The 11523-nt window shown below is 37.1% G+C and overlaps 2 protein-coding genes across 2 annotated transcripts; both read left to right on the top strand.

Moving 5' to 3' along the window:
• The first annotated feature begins 3762 nt into the window (after nucleotides 1-3762).
• On the top strand, nucleotides 3763-7105 carry LOC143603494 (protein TIC 21, chloroplastic-like). The gene is made up of 4 exons (XM_077080270.1): nucleotides 3763-4101; nucleotides 5316-5573; nucleotides 6457-6660; nucleotides 6772-7105. Exons 1-4 carry the CDS (start codon nucleotides 3835-3837, stop codon nucleotides 6883-6885), a joined length of 843 nt encoding a protein of 280 aa, XP_076936385.1. The 5' UTR covers nucleotides 3763-3834; the 3' UTR covers nucleotides 6886-7105.
• A 1525-nt stretch (nucleotides 7106-8630) lies between these two features.
• LOC143603491 (putative carbohydrate esterase At4g34215) lies at nucleotides 8631-10449 on the top strand. The gene is made up of 4 exons (XM_077080268.1): nucleotides 8631-9199; nucleotides 9301-9358; nucleotides 9413-9501; nucleotides 10255-10449. The coding sequence occupies exons 1-4, from the start codon at nucleotides 8651-8653 to the stop codon at nucleotides 10447-10449; spliced, it is 891 nt and encodes a 296-aa protein (XP_076936383.1). The 5' UTR covers nucleotides 8631-8650.
• The last annotated feature ends 1074 nt before the right edge of the window (nucleotides 10450-11523 follow it).

Raw genomic sequence — 11523 nt, 5'->3', positions numbered from 1 at the left:
AGAAAACTCGTCCTCGAGTTTTGCCTTCGAAAGCAAGCCACCTGGATCAAACGGGACATCAACCCGATTCCCATTTATTATTATCATCACGGCTTGTCCACATAACGTAACTTCACGGGTTGTCTTGCCCTGTTCCGAACTAATACCACCTGGGTTGTTATCATTATTATCGGAAAGCATATCAACAACTTTGGAAATCCCAATAATCTCCCCGGTTTTAAAATTCGAATTCATAGGATAACCGAAATTTTGGGAGTTAACATTCATGTCTCCCACTATTTTCGGCAATATGATTGGGAATCCAAAAATGGACTCGTCTCCTCCAGCGAACTCACCAACATTTAAGCCAACCCATTTTAAGTTATGACTTTGCATATTTGTTGATAAGCTAGTAGCTTTAAAATTTATACCATCTTTTTTAATAATCTCAATGTTTAAGGAGTGCTCGTTCAAGTCGGCCACAATATTGAATAATTGCACACTCCAACATGATATTATTGGAGATATATCAACAAGTAGACGTGGTACTTGAGGATTGATTTCACCTTTTGTTTGGCATTTATTAATTTCAACACTATCTCCATTTAAAATATTAGCTTTATTCACAAAATCAAAATTCCAATCTTCTTCCAAAATTAACGATGAAGATTTCAAACTTTCATTGAATATCTGTTTAGTGGGTTGACTTACCAAAACTGAATTGCGAGTATCCCGATCAACAAAAGCAGTTGTTGTTCTCCCTTTAACTTTCGAAGAACCACCAATCATCCAAGAATACCACTCCTCATCCCGGTAAGTATCAAACACGAGTGGCGAATCATAACTAAAATCAACATTAGAAGAAATCACATCTTCATCCTCATAACTCGATTCAAAGAACCGAGGTGGTTGACGGAAAAACGGATGCTCCTCTCCGTCGTCACCTTCGTCCCAGACGACGATGCTCGACTCGATTTCCGCCTTGCACGTCTCCCGTTGTAACTCGAGATCGCGGACTCGTTTTCAGAGCCATTCGATCTCTTCAAGATCGCGGACTCTTTGTCGGAGTCGTTGGATCTTCATAAGATCCCGTGGGTCGTAACAGACTCCACCGTTGCCTCGGCCGGCGACTCTGCGAGTAGGACATCGATCTTCTCCACGAGCATGTGAATAGAAAATACTTCGATCGTTGCCTCGGTCGGCGACTCTACGATCAAGCAAGTATTCAACACCACGTCGAGCCATTTGAGAACCAAAATCCCTGATACCAACTGATGCAGTTTCGACTAGCAATCAAATGGCTCAAGAACACATTGATTTCATTCAAACGATTCGAACCGAATGATTCGGTTAACAAGCTTAAAAGCTTACAATCTTTAATTCAAAAACAATCAACTAACTAAATAAAAAGACCTAACAAACCTATTTATAAATAAAAATAAACATTTGAGATGGGCCGGGCCTGACCGACTTAATGAACAGATGCTCCTGCATCATTTATTACATTGATATTTGTGTCTAATTATCGGTTCAAGTCAGGCCGGTCCATATTAAAATTTTCATTTATTTGTCAAAATGAGTTATTGGCAAACATATGTTTTGGGTCAACAGCGGGTTGTGGCCGGTATATGTTTGTGTCAAAATGGGTAATAACCAAAATGTGTTCAGCCAAAACCGGTTATGACTAAAAGTCTAATATATGTTTGGGTCAAAAAAAATTGTGACCAAAATATGTTTGGGTCAAAACGGGTTATGGACCAAAATATGTTCAAAAAGGGTTATGCCCAAACTATGTTCGGGTCAAAACAGGTTATGCCCAAAATATGTTCCCATCAAAACGGGTTATTTCCAAAATATGTTCCGGTCAAAAATTTCCTGCAATTTACAAAGGTTGATTTTAAGGTTTACAAAGGTCTGTGACTCCTTTTTTATGTGAATAGACAGACACATGCTGCATGTGACAAGGAAACCTTCAATTTCAGTTCAAAGATTTTTACTTCCGTTTAGCAAGATTTTGTTACACGTGTACTATGATGATGACGACTACTTATAAATAAGAATCTGAAGACTAAAGTCCTAATCATGAGAGTTTGTTCATCTAAACACTCATTCTTTCTTATTAATATCAAACACCACCTTAAGTTTAATGGTTGGTCGGAAGAATAGATTATGTGGAAATCAAGATACTGAAGGCTTGAAGAACAACATACGTGGGAGTTGTGTGAATTCTTCTTCAGATTTGGTGGTTACTGTTCGTTTGACTGAAGAGCTCAGCAAGCTATAGTGAGTAGCTTTAACTTAAGTTTAAGTTTGGGCTTAACTTGCTTTTGTGTAACTCTGTCATAAATATTTTAGGCTTGAGTCTGGCTTAGTTGTGGAGCCTCAAGTTAACACATATAAGTCCAAAATATGTCAAATTTAAAATATACACAAGGCTCAACAAGCTTATTATCTATCCTCAAGCTCGGTCTCGATAATTAAACGAGCTCTATTGTAGCTCGAGCTCCAAAAAGCTCGGCTTCTTTTGAGCTTTTTATCGAACTGATTTTGAGTAGCTCGTGAATGAGTTGACTTATTTGTACCTCTATACCTCTAATGAAGTGTAACGGTAGAACCTTAAATATGGAGTTTTAACTAGCTTTCCGATATAATTGGGTGATAGGAAGTCGACGTGGAATGAATATGTAGAGTTTATGGATTTTAAAAAATAGATTTAAAGATAGGGTTTACAAATTGTGATGCTGAAAATACTTTTATTTTTTTTAACTATTTTTAGGAATGTAGGGGCTTTAAAAGTTTTATCATTTTTTTAAGGTTTGTCCAACATTTTTTTTGTTGTTAACACATGTTTGTTTATGTTTGATGTTTGGTTATGAGATTCTTTGTGTTGAGCATATGTGGCTCACTAGTTCTCTTTTGAGCATTTTTTTTGTTATAATGCATTGACATGGAAATGTCCTATAGTTGTGGTTAGTATCTTAATCGCTAGGATGAATCTATTTCGGCATGCATACTTTGGTCGATGGTTTATATCCAAGATACATCTAGCGGCCATACCACCCATACGTTAGCCCATCTAATATTACAAGGCGAGCTTGATGGTTTATATACAAGATACATCTAATGACCATACCGCCCATAAGTTAGCCTATCTAATGTTAAAATGCGAGCTTGATATACATCTAATTGTGGTTTTGACATGAAGAGTTTTACCTAAGAGCAGTATGGGTGCTCACCGAAGGAATTCGGCGAAGATCCAACCACCGTTGGACAACTCATGGCAAACCAAAGGAATAACCTACCACATAGCTACAAACCATATCTCTCTCTCTCAATGCACACACAAGCGCTCTTTCATTCCTCTTCTTTAGCCAACAACTAAAAGCCATAAAATATACCCGCTTACATGTGGCAAGGTATAGATGATGGTCCAGCCGTTGCTACCCAAGTACGTACCCGCAAGGGGAGACCGGAAGGTGTCCCTACCGCCCTCATCAGAAAATTTCCATTATGGTCCTAGAAATAGGGATACAATCTAGGGATGAACGTTTTAGATAACCGTCGGTACTAGATCATCATCAAGATTTTGAGTTTTCGGTACCAAACCGAACATTTCGATACTAGTACCAAATGTTTCAACTTTTCGAGATCGGTACCGGTAAACCAACACCGGTACCATCCCGAGCTCAACCATTTTAATCAAGACAAGGTCCACTTTTTTGATGATATTTTAAGAATCTAACATAAAGAAAGAAAGAAAGAGAATCAAAGAGAACACAAAACCCTCTTCTGAAAGCAAGAAGACCGACCACTCTATCTCCTCCACCGGTCTACTGAACATACATACATTCCAAAATGCTAACGTCTCTACTGCCGGCAGCTCGTTGCGGCAGCAGTGCACCGCCGTCATTGGCCGGAATCAAATCCAAACTCCACCGTCCTCTCTCAACCCCTAATTTCCCATCTTCACTCTCATCACCATCATCATTAACTCACCCATTGAACTTTTCACTACACAATTATTATCGAATTCCAATCAAATACCCGAAGCTTGCTTCAGCTCCCATCTCACCCGCCTACAGTTCGCCCAATGACGATTCCGAAAAAGCAAAACTAGCACAGGTAATTAGCGAATAATAATAATAATCTCTTTGAATTCTTTATTGGCTTTGATAATTCGGTTTATGTTAATTGGTATTTGCAATGATCAAATTTGTTCAAAGTTTAAGTCATTGTAAAAATTAGGGGTGTGCACGGTTCTGTTTGGGTTGGTTTTGAGCTAAACCGAACCAAAAAGCGAAACTTTGTTTTTTTTTTTTGTTTTTGAAAACCGTTCAGTTTCGGTTAGGTTTTATAGGTTTTGCCATTGGAGCTTGAAAATTTTGAGCCGATTAAAATCAATCAATCAATCAATCATACCCAGTGAAATCCCACTAACAGCAAAGCTACAAGTAGGGTCTGGAGAGGGTGGGATGTAGGCACACCGTACCTCTATTCAAAGGGATAAAGAGGTGGCTTCCAGAAAGCTATATATATACACCAGAAAATACCATTATTAGTATATCCCACCAATAGCAAAGCTATGGTAGGGTCTGAGGAAGGTAAGATGTAGACAGCCTTACCTCTACCCCATAGGGATAGAGAGGCTGCTTCCGGTGAGACCCCCGGCTCGATAGTAGTTTTGCATCAAGCCTTGGACATAAGGCACATAACACTCAACCATCGGGACACCGGCTGATCGGTGCATGTACCCTTGTCTTTTGGCTATCAAATTTGAGCTAAAATATTTGAGTTTAATATTTTTTTAATTTTTATAAATTACTTTAGAAAAATGGAAATCTAGAAATTCGGTTTGGTTTTTATTACTTGCAAAACTAAAGCCAAAACGTAAGTTTTTTTTACAAAAGAAAAACCAAAACCTAAACCAAAACCAAACCATTGGTTTTTGTTTCGGTTTGTTTTTTTCTTGTTTTGCCATTGAAGCTTGAAAATTTTGGGCTGAGCAAAAAATTTAACTCAAATTAATGAATTTAGGCCCAAATGATATTTTTAATTAATAATATACATTTGGGCTAAAATACTTGAGTCACATATTTGTTAAAAGTCTTATATTTAGAAAAAAAAAAAGAAAGAAAATCTAGAAATTTGGTTTTTTGGTTTTTATTACATGCAAAACAAAACCGAACCATAAGTTCACTTTTTAAATAAACATGCAACTATATCGTTGGTGTTTGTTTCGGTCTGGGATTGGTTTTTTCGGTTTCATACACACCCATACTTAAAACTGAGTCAGGTATTCTGAAATTATGTTGTTTGTGGTTTGAAATGTTGTGTAGGTTGCAAAGAGATTAGAGGCTACTTCAAGGTATTTCAAGAGACTGGGTAGCTTAGGGTTTTGGGGGCAACTTGTTTGTACAATTGTAGCAGCAGTCATTCTTTCGTTTTCTGTTGTCATTACCGGGAAGATCACATCACCGGCTACATTCTATGCTACTGCTGGTGGTATTGTAGCTGCTTTCCTCTCGGTGTTCTGGTCGTTTGGTTATATTCGGCTTTCTGAGAGGCTTAAGAAAACCGCCAATGACCCTGCAAAGGTATCTTTTAGCAATATAACTATTAATGTATGAAACTATGAAATGATTACATAAATGAATTCCAGGATAATGTATGCATAGGGCCGCCCAAGTATTTCACTTAGGTCATCTAAATATTAAAACAGTGTTGCAGCCTTACAGGCCACCCGAGTATTGGTTTGGTAACTTTGATTTAATTTATTTCAAGTTCAGCAAATATATTGCCATACAAATAAAAAGACAGATGACCCCCTCCCCTAACTTTAGATGTATCGTAACAAAATATTTTGTAATTTACAAAGCTTTTAGGGGAATTTTTGTCATTTTTGCATGTTTTGGCCGGAATTAGCATAAACAAAATCAAATTGATACTTCAGTGGCCTGTGATGACGTGTTAACATGTTGGATAGTGTTGAAGCTTACTCTTTTTAAATACCTTTTAACTGCGTTGCGTATGCACTACAAGAGTACAAGTATTAGCCTTTTGTATTCGTTTTTGTCATCTAGAGCTTGCTACTGTTGCCTTTAAATATTCTGGACCTTTTCTGCAACTGTGATTGTGATAATCAGGATTTCAGCAATTGATGGTTCATTGGTTTGTGTTGTTGTGGTCATTTAACTTGAAACTAGGTCAGCTATGAAGCGGTTGTTCATTGTGAACCGCACACCATTATCAGCAAAATCACCAATTCTATCTGGAATGGGGCTATATCTGTGTGTTCTAGAATGATAAGATCATGAATGTTTGGAGTGTTGAATATTTGTTGCGACTTACAAGAGGAGAAGCTCATTAAAATAGGTTTTACGGGCGATTTGAATTCCATGATTCTTTCTCTGCTGCTGTAAACTAGAAAAGGATAAGATTATTTCCTATCAGCTAACACATTATAGAACATATTTTCAGGCTCCTCCACGTGCTGATGTTGTAAAGAGCTTAAAAAACGGGATAGCCGTGAACCTTTTGGGTATGGGTGCAGCCATCCTTGGGATGCAAGCCACCGTAGGACTGCTGGTGGCTAAGGCCCTCACCACTTCGGCTAACCCTTATTACCAGGGCATCTCTCCCGGCACTAGCCCTGTCCTTGCATTGGACGTCTTCTTGGTCCAGGTAATATTCCTTGCATTTCATTCAACATTTTGGCTTTTGCATATCCAGTCTTATTATTATTATTATTATTACTTTATATGAAGTAACTTTATTTCAATTTGATCATTGCAGGCGAGTGCAAACACGATCCTGTCACATTTCTTGGGGCTTATTTTCTCTTTGGAGCTGTTACGATCGGTCACAGTACCACCTTCAGATGTCATCCCGGTTCCTAAGGCAGCATAAGGGTCTCTATATGCAGGCGGAATAAGGTTTGATTTGGATTCAAGTTTGGTAGAACAAGCTGTGTTTGTGGCTTGATGGTAATTATAAATATTTTTGTATTTCAGTGTTGAGATAGGGTTCTAGTGTTTTTGTTTCATGGGTCAGATCACAGATGTCTGTAGTGGATTTATTATGATCTTTTGTTTGAAATAAAAAAAATTACATCTCATACATGAAGCAAACAAAACCATATTTGTATTGGTGAGTGTGTTCATGTTCTTATGATCTGATGAGTCACATATTGAGCAAACATAAACAATTTTCTTTTAGTAGTGTTCAGGCATTTATCAATAAGAAAAATAACCAAAGTAGGACATTAACAATTCTTGTAAGACATCACCAAAGAAAAAGATTATGATAAAAAAGAAGTATTCATTCTTTCAGAAAAGTACATATTCAATTATTCACTCAACCTTGGGTTTGCTTCAAGAAAAATTAACCTTGATTGATAAAGCCTTAGAAGGCTAACTTCTTTGCTTCATAATTCCTTTAAAGCGAGTAGTTTTGAACTTTTGATGTATTTACATAATATTCGATATATTTTTAAGTTTTCATAATCCAATCCCGCACAATTAGGGTGAAAAAGAGCCAAATCGAACCCAAGCTCGACTTGATTTGACTTACAAGAGTTCGGCTTGATTTAAACTCTTTTCCTAAAGCATTATCCACTACATCCATTTTGTGTATAATGCCTCTATGGTGACATGGCGTCACATGTTGCACAACGCCTCTATATGGGCATTATCCACTACACACAATCTTGTTAGATGATTTATATACACTTTTATTATTTTTATATATTTTAAGAAAACTTTAAATGAGCCTAAGCTCGGCTAGAACTCTTCTGATACCTTAAATGAGCTTATTAAAACCTAAAATTACACGATGCTGTATTTCAATAATCTAACAAGTTGTATTTATCGGTTTGGCTCAGCTCAACTCATTTACACCAAACCATGTTTTCCACAAATAGCCCAAGACCAAACAAAATACCCAAACTAGCGAAAAAATTCTGGCGGATTCGACTAAAACCATTTCTGATCCGACTGAATTTTTGAACCTTTAAAATTGCGCCATGTGTCAACGTTTTAATTAATCCGACCGAATATCTTAAAATTTTGTCGGGTCCGACTAAATTCTTCATCTTCTACCTTTTAAACCCTAAACCTTCATCTCCATATTTCTTATTTCTTCACAAAATCAAGCAAATCAAAGTGCAAATCGCTTAGTTTTAGAGCAGAAAACAACCATAGTGTTCAATTTCAATTTATAACTCAAAATAAAAACCCTCCAACTGAAAAATCTATGGTTCGTCGGATAAATTAAACAGTCGGATTTGACGGAAGCATGAACTGAACCGTCGGATCCGACAGTCTTTTCCTCCGATGGTTCTTCCAACTAATCGGTTAGCCAAAACCTTAAAACGTCGGATCCGACAGAAGAATATGACTAGTTTGGAAATTTGCTTTAATCTTAGACTAGAATTAGAAAACCTTGGTAAAATATGACTATTTTGAAGATTTTCCATACCCCGTATAAGGCTATACGAGGCGGGCGTATAACCCCATATATGTTTCATATAACCTTTTACGATGCGTACAGTCTCCCGTAATATGTGGGGATGTCCCTGGCAGGACCCATCTCGTAAATGAGATGACCCCATAAAACCAAATATAATTAAAACCCATTCATTCAATCAAATCCATAATTTGATCCTCTTCAATCAATGGGAATAATATTCTCCACTTCCCTCCATAAAACCACCACCACCACCAACCACCACATCTTCATCTTATCCGGCCAAAGCAACATGTCCGGCCGCGGCGGCGTTACCCACCACCACTGGGACCACATCATCCCAGACGACTGCAAACCCGACCCGTCAACCATCCACCGGCTAACCGCCAACTTAACCTGGGAAACCGCCCAGGACCCACTTCACGCCGACATCGACACATCCAAAACCTGCGGTGTGGGCCCCGGGATGCCGTTTGCTAACGCCATTAAGGATTACGTCACTGGTGTTATAGATCTTGTGCCGTGTGCGATTGGTGGTACGAGTATTGGTAAGTGGGGTAAAGGTGGAATGTTGTATGAGAATATGGTTAAGAGAGCTAAAGCGGCGATGAGTAGTAGTGGCGGTGAGGTTAAGGCGTTGGTTTGGTATCAAGGTGAGAGTGACACGTCGTCGAAACGTGTGGCTGAAGGTTATAAAGTTAGTATGGAGAGTTTGATTCGTAATGTTCGGTCGGATCTTGGATTGCCGGTTATTCAGGTGAATTACTATATGTGAACTAGGACCGGAAAATGGGTCGGGTTGGGCGGGTTCGGTTTAAACTGGTGGATTAAAAACTAAAAAGGGCTATTTTAGTTCAGGTTGGGTTCGGGCTGAAATGGGTGGGGTCAGAGTGGGTTCGAGTCAGAACGGGTTCCGGTAAAAACAATTTGGTTTAATTTTTTTTATTACTCCGTATTACTTTAATACTAGCTTTACTTCTAGTTTTCAGCACCTGGTACACGGGGTTCAAGCTTCGGTTACATATACCGGGGCCGAGAAACGCGCTTAATGCAGTCTCGGTACGCTGTTAGCTCAATGCTTGATGCGTAAATGGCTCTGCACGAGTAACCTTTGTCGGTTACGTGCGACGTCGGTTACAATCGTTTAGTGTTGGTTACGCACATTCTGGCGTTAGTTACACGTGCGGTGTTGATAACCAGCATTTCAGCGTCGGTTACGAGCATTTAGGCGCCATTTACGTGTGTGGTGTTGATAACCCGCATTTCAACTTTGGTTACGAGCGTTCAGACGACGGTATTTTGGGTTGTTCAAAAAGCTCACGGCTCGCTCGAATAAAACTAGCTAAAAAAACTTGATTTGAAATAACCTGAATTGAGTTAGCTCTTTTTTTTGTAATTGAGCCAAAATCGACCGTGGCTAGGCTCGTTGGCTTGATCTTAGGCTCATTTAACTTCAAAAGCGAGCTCAAGCCGAGTTGAGCTGCCTTGTTTAATTTTGAGCTCCAGCTCGAAACCACCCTGGCTTGACTCGTGAACATTTATGGTTAATGATTAGGTTACTCATGCGAAGCCATTTACATGTTGTGTTTGAGTTTGAGTTGTATAATTAAATGAGTTGTGTTCGAGTTTGCATGTTTATATTATAACATGTTTAGTTGAATATGTCAACCCACTAACATGTATATGACTCGTTTAACATATTTGTTTTTTTTTACATAAATGATCCCTTTGATTATAAAAGGGTATTCGTATCAATATAAACTCGTTGATTGATTCGGTTAATTGATTATGGTTTATTTTGGAGAGATTTAGGTTGCGATTGCATCTGGTGAAGGGAAGTACGTGGAGGTAGTAAGGGAAGCACGAAAAGCGATTGATTTGCCGAATGTGGTGTGTGTGGATGCGAAGGGGTTGGAGTTGAAGGAAGATAAGATTCATTTAACGACCGCGGCTCAGGTTGAACTTGGTCACATGTTGGCTGACGCGTATCTTGCTCATTTTGGATGAGCAAGTATATTGGTTGCCTCTTTTTAACGGGTGGCCGGGTGGGAGGATTGTTGTATGTTGTTTGTAAGTAAATTTTTTCGGTAATTCTATTTTTCCTACCTTGTATTATGCCGTTTCGACAATATCACACGACAAGGTGAAAGTAATCAATGTTTGAGTTGATTTGTTTAATTAAATTGGGGCGTTTTATTGACTTTTTAACACGTTTTGTTAAATAGGTCAATCTACCAATCCGTTTAGCACATATTCTTTTGATTATAAAAGAGCATTCGGGTCATTTTATTAAAATATAACTGAAAAACTAGCGAATGATAGTTTTACCCCCAAACTTGTTAATTGAAACCATAAAAGTATTAAACCTAAAGTTTGAACTTTCAAACCAATCGCATATGAATGGTACCATTCATGCATTTAACTCATTGTATTAATAAATCTCAGGATGAAAAGAGAAGAAGGATTTTACTATTGAAAAACGACTTTATTATTTTATTTTAATAATAGCACAATGTGAAATGTAAAATTTATGTTCAACATTTATAAAAGTATAATATATGATTGAATAAACTACATAATAGACAATATGAAAAAAAAAATTGAAAATTTGTAAATCTTTAAATATTATTTTGTATACAATATTTGTAATTTAATTTATAACTTTATCCTTCATATTAAAATTAGTATTTTCACTTTGTTTTTTGTTTCAAATCTAGATATGAAACACATAACTGACCATGTGTTAAAACAGGCTTCTCAACAAACAAACCATCTAAAGCGATTGACCTTAGCATTTATTAATGTTCATTGCAAAACAAAATAGAGTGAAAATTTTTTCTTTTAAATTTGAAAATAATTATTGTATCTAAATCAACGTGAAAATCTATTACTTATAAAAGCTTAATATTAATAACTAATAAAATATATTTAAATAAAACAAAATAATATATTTATGTTGTTATTAAATTTTTAAACCAGGAAATAATAATTAAAAAAGAAAATAATACATTGAAAAAAAATATATAAAACTATTAATAAGAAAACGAAATAAATATTTAACATGAGAGAAATAGAAAAATT

Source organism: Bidens hawaiensis, unplaced genomic scaffold, assembly GCF_021521415.1.
Source record: "Bidens hawaiensis isolate Kalapana, Puna unplaced genomic scaffold, B.hawaiensis_p1.1 tig00062044_1, whole genome shotgun sequence".
In the NCBI taxonomy this organism is placed as follows: domain Eukaryota; kingdom Viridiplantae; phylum Streptophyta; class Magnoliopsida; order Asterales; family Asteraceae; genus Bidens; species Bidens hawaiensis.
Note: the sequence above shows the minus strand (reverse complement) of the source record. Positions and strands in the feature narration are given on the sequence as shown.